Source organism: Penaeus japonicus, unplaced genomic scaffold, assembly GCF_977035675.1.
Source record: "Penaeus japonicus unplaced genomic scaffold, GWHDUDI00000001_assembly GWHDUDI00000041, whole genome shotgun sequence".
NCBI classification, from domain to species: Eukaryota; Metazoa; Arthropoda; class Malacostraca; order Decapoda; family Penaeidae; genus Penaeus; species Penaeus japonicus.
This window is the reverse complement of record NW_028234443.1, coordinates 2,475,487-2,480,486: the sequence shown is the minus strand read 5'-3', so window position 1 is coordinate 2,480,486 and position 5,000 is coordinate 2,475,487. Positions and strand designations below refer to the sequence as shown.

The following is a 5,000-nucleotide window of genomic DNA, read 5'->3' as shown; positions in this document are numbered from 1 at the left end:
CCCCACCGCCCCCTCCCCCCCGAAAATTGCCTTGGATGCCGTAATTAAGACCCATAAGAAGCCTTTCTTTGGCACAGAGCCGTCACACGCACTACTTTGAGTGTACGAGCCTGGAGCCGCGAGAGGCACTGCCGCTGTTGGCACTCCAGCGGCCCTATCAGGAAGGGGTATGTTTGAGGGAGAGGGAGGGGGTGAGGGAGAGGGAGAGGTACGGGTAGGGAATGGGATGGGGATGGGGATGGAGTGAGGTGGGGGATAAGGATGGGGTGGGGTAGAGGGGTAGGGATGGGTTGGGGTAGGGGGATAAGGATGGGGTGGGGTAGGGGGTAGGGATGGGTTGGGGTAGGGGGATGGGGTAGCGTGCGAAAAGGTAATCGCAAAAGTAATGACAGACATCAACAGGTTTAATCGGGTCAACGCTGCGTCAACATCTCGAAAATACCCCCTCCCCACCCTACGTTTTATTCATTACTATTATTATTATCATTTTTTGTTGTTGAAACCCACTCGACGATTCGAACAGCCGTACTAAAGGCGGGAGAGGAGAGACATCCCGCTTACGGGCGATCGCCGACTCTAGACGCGGGAAAAAATCGCGATGACGCAAAATCGCGAAATCGCGGACGACCCCGACGAACGATCGACGTCGTAATTTACGGCACGCGTGACTCCCACCACCGCGGCGCACGTCAAATGTCCCCCTGAGACGGACCTCTTCCCATATAACTCCCAATTTCTGCAGTCATTATCGCATTATTACGCTTTCCCCTCGACGGCCGCAAAAGAACGCTCTCACAAACCGAGGTGTCCCGAATATGCTAAAATACGCCCGTGCGTTTTCGAAAGCAGACCCTATTGTCGGGGATTGACGGGGGGGTTTTATATGTTGCAAATGCTGTCGGAATGACGAGGGATAATAAAGCAGGTGTATTTAAGGGGGGCAAGAGTGTTCTGTTCCCGGAGGACGAATATCACTGGATAAGGGAGGGGGAGGGGGAGGGGGGGGACTTCGAGATTTGTCAGGGAAGGTGAGAACTCGTTCCTCTGTGGTGTCTTATGTAACGCGGCGTTATGCGAGGTGGCGCGAGGACTTCAATAAAGGAGTATTTAGTGTGTTCTGAAGGTGGTGTAGTACTGATTACCTGTTTTAGAACAGATTGAAAGGCGAGGGACATACTGTGATGGGAACGTATGGCACTGTGGACCAGATAAAAAGGCGGGGCTTACTGTGTTCTGAGCGGGATGCTGTGATGGGAACTTATGGTGTTTTGGACCAGACAAAAAGGCGGGGCACTTACAGTGACGGGAACCTACAGTGTCTTGGACCAGACAAAAAGGCGGGGCACTTATTGTGATAGGAACCTACAGTGTTTTGGATCAGACAGACAGGCTGGACACTTCCTGTGATGGGAACCTACAGTGTCTTGGACCAGACGAAAAGGCGGGGCACTTACTGCGTTCTGAGGGTGAAGGCGGCGCTGGTGATGGAGGAGGGCAGCTTGAGCCCCTTGATGATCTCCTGCCACAGCTTCTTGTTGATGACGTCGACGAGGCCGCCGCGCGCCACCACCAGGTTGTAGAGCTCGTACAGGTCCAGGACTTGTTTGGCCATGATGGGCAGCCTGTTGATGGGCGTTCCTGAGGAGAGAGACGGGCGTCAGTGAGCTCGCGCTTCCTGCAATGCGCTTCGTGCTACGGCGAGGCACTTAGTGCTACGGAAAGAATATTAGTGATACGGTAAGAAGGTTAGCGATACGGAAAGATGCTTAATGCTACAGAAAAGCGCTTAGTGCTACGGAAAGATGTTCAGTGCTACACCGAACGCGATCCTTGCCCCGCGATGCAGAGGTCCTTCACGCTCGACTTCTCTCTCCTCCTCCTTCCCCCCTCCCCCCTCCCCTCCTTCTGTCGGCTGTTCCTCCCCCTGGCTCCCTCCCTCCTTCCCTTCCCTTCCTCGGATACCCTTCCTCCCCTCCTCCACCCTCCCTCTTCCTCCTCCTCCTCGCCCCCCCACCCCCTCCCCCCCACCCATCCCCCTCCCCAACCAACCGAGGCAGAAACAGACAGCAACGGCGGTAATTACACGCCGGGGTGTGGGTGCCAAGTCGTGCCAAGTTATCAAGAGCGGCACCGGTGACGAATGAAGCGGCAGCGGCGGCGGCGATGGCTGGGCGCCGCTGTTATTAATGACCCGAGCAACAATTAGTGGCAGGGCTAATACGCAGCAGCGGTGGCAGCGGCGGCGGCGGAACAGCACAGCGCCGCTACTGATGCTGTTGTCAGCGGGTGTTGGTAGGACGAGTTGGCGGGTCCAGAGAGGGATGACTAAGCAACTGAGGAACGAACGAAATAAATAATAAAAACAAGAACGAGAAGAAGAAAAAAAAGACGAAAAAAAAAAAGAGAAGGTGAAGTACGAAAAAATAAACGCACAAAAACAACAATAATAAAATAATAAATGATAAATAATAAAAAATAATGAATATAATAATAATGAATAATAAAAAATAATGAATATAATAATAATAATAATAATTAATAAATAAATAAACAATAACAATAATAAAAAGTAATGAATAAACCCACCAAGTCAAAGTGCCATCGTTGCAAAAAACGTCAACGCGCAGATCGAAGTGTCAACGTGTCGAATGAGCCCACGAAGAGGTCGAGGAGAGGTCGACGCCGTGCAATAGCAGTCACGGGGACACACAAGAGACACGAGGCACTTGATTAATGATGGGGGTCATGGCATGTCCCTCCCGTGTTATTGTCTGCCACGTGATGGCGATTAACACGTGCAAGAGGGTGGAGGGGAGGGGGGGAGAGGGGAGAGGGGAGAGGGGGAGGGGGGGTAATGGAGGTTCTGGTCACTTGTCGGAGTCACTTTCGTTTTTGTTTTTTTTTATCATCATTATTCTTGATAGTATTCTTTTACTCTCTTTGTTATTATTATTATTATCATTATTTTTATTATTATTATTATTATCCTCATTTTTACATTCTTGCTCTTCTCTTTTCTTGTATTGCGAAGGAGAAAGAAAGAAAGGAAGAAAAAAAACACGACAAAACCGCCTTGGATAACCACGGCAGCCAAGTATTCAAATAAAAACACGGCCGTCTATCGGTGTCTATCACGCTACACCACCGCCGCCCCAGCCTTCCTTCCTTCCTTCCTTCCTTCCTTCCTTCCCCTGGCAACGAACACAACCCACTCAACACCGCCCACTCTTGGGGACAAACACACTCCTGCATGGGATCACATCCCTCCCCCCTCTCCCCCCTACCCCTGCCGACGTCATGCACAAGCACAATGATACGTTCATGTGGAGGAGGAGGAGGAGGGGTTAGAGGGGGGAGGAGGGAGCTGAAAGGGGTGAGGGGGGGGGTCCATCTTATTCTTCACGAAACGTGGTCTGTTCCGCCGTCTCCGTTTCACCTTCCGATGCGCGAGGCAGAGCCAGCGGGCGGGCTTTAATAATACCGAGTCTTTCCTGGTTACACGCAAGAACCCTCCCCCCTCCCTCCTCCTCCTCCCTCCCCCCCTCAGAAAAAAAGAAACGAGGGAGAGACAGATATAAAAAAAGAATAAATTGCCCTATTAACAAGACTATCAAATTATTGTGTACATGCGACTGTAATAGGATCCGGTGTTCACATTGTTTCGTCCGAGCGGCTGTCTTGAGCAAGGGCGGACCCGAGCGAAAGGCTCTGGGGGGAAACGGAATGGCCAGAGGAAAGCCTTCGTCCCCCCCGCGACCAACGCCGGTTCTTGCTCCTCTCAACGCGGAATATTTCTATAACTGAGATGAGTAATTATCGGTCGCAGCGCCCCCCTCCTTCCTTCCTCCCATCCCCTCCCCCTCCCCTCCTACCCTACCCTACCCTACAGTCCGCACCGCAGACTCAGAACTGCTGATCGGCATGAAAGTGACCGCACCTGCGCCGGCACAAAGGGCTATGAAGTCGTAAGTAAAAAAAAAAATTAAAAAATCCGCAGCAGACGACAAGTACTCCCGATACGTCGAGGGACCTAAGGCGTACCGTAATATCGATATCTGAAAGTGATATCACCGTCTGAAAGTGCCCAAGAACACGGGGCCATTTTCCGCCCGCCAAAAGAAATCTCTAAAGAAATCTGTAGCCGCAGACGCCAAGAGAATCGAGGCTTTTGAAGGGCCGCGGACGCGCACGCGCCGCGGGTGCGTCGGCTCGGGTAATGATAGCGTGTTATCGAGGGCGGCACGAAGCGGCGCGTGATAATTGAGTCTCGTGGGCGTCCCGGTCATCATCGCGGCCATGATGAGGCGATGGTACACGGGATCCATCACCGTGCCCCGCCCTCGCCCGCCCACGCCCGCCCTCCGCACGCCCTCACCCACACATTACCGCTTCTCCTCCTCCAACAAGGCGCGGATCGGCCGCCCGGCGCGCGCATCGCCTCCTTCATTATCCAGCATTAAACTTCGGGGCCGCGAGACAACACCTGTAATTTGGATGATATCGGCCGGCCGGAGGAGGCGGCGCAGGCAGCAGCTGGGGAGGAGAAGATAGAAGAGGAGGAGGAGGTAGAAGAGGAGGAGGTAGAAGAGGAGGAGGTAGAAGAGGAGGAGGAGGAGGAGGAGGAGGAGGAGGAGGAGGAGGAGGAAGAGGAGGAGGAAGAAGAGGAGGAGGAAGGGGAAGAGGAGGAGGAGGAAGGGGAGGAGGAAGGGGAGGAGGATGAGGATGAGGAGGTAGAAAAGGAAGAGGAGGAAGTAGAAGAGACAACACCTGTAATTTGGATGATATCGGCCGGCCGGAGGAGGCGGAGGAAACGCACAGCTGGAAAAAAGGAGAAGAGGAGGACAAGGAGGACGAGGAGAAAGAAGAGGAAGAGGAGGAGGACGAAGAGAAAGACGAAGAGAACGAGGAGAAAGAAGAGGAAAACGAGGAGAAAGACGAAGAGGACGAGGAGAAAGAAGAGGAAGAAGAGGAAGACGAGAAGGAAGAAGAGGAAGTAAAGA

The 5,000-nt window shown here is 52.9% G+C and overlaps 1 protein-coding gene across 7 annotated transcripts in view; it reads right to left on the bottom strand.

Annotated features, from left to right (window-relative positions):
• The window catches only part of LOC122253907 (uncharacterized), a 203,310-nt gene that overhangs the window by 24,574 nt on the left and 173,736 nt on the right, over nucleotides 1-5,000 (bottom strand). For all 7 annotated transcript variants that reach the window (XM_086534655.1, XM_086534653.1, XM_086534654.1 and 4 more), the window contains one exon: nucleotides 1,455-1,638. In XM_086534655.1, the coding sequence (XP_086390781.1) occupies nucleotides 1,455-1,638 (184 nt within the window). The remainder of the gene's footprint in view (nucleotides 1-1,454; nucleotides 1,639-5,000) is intronic.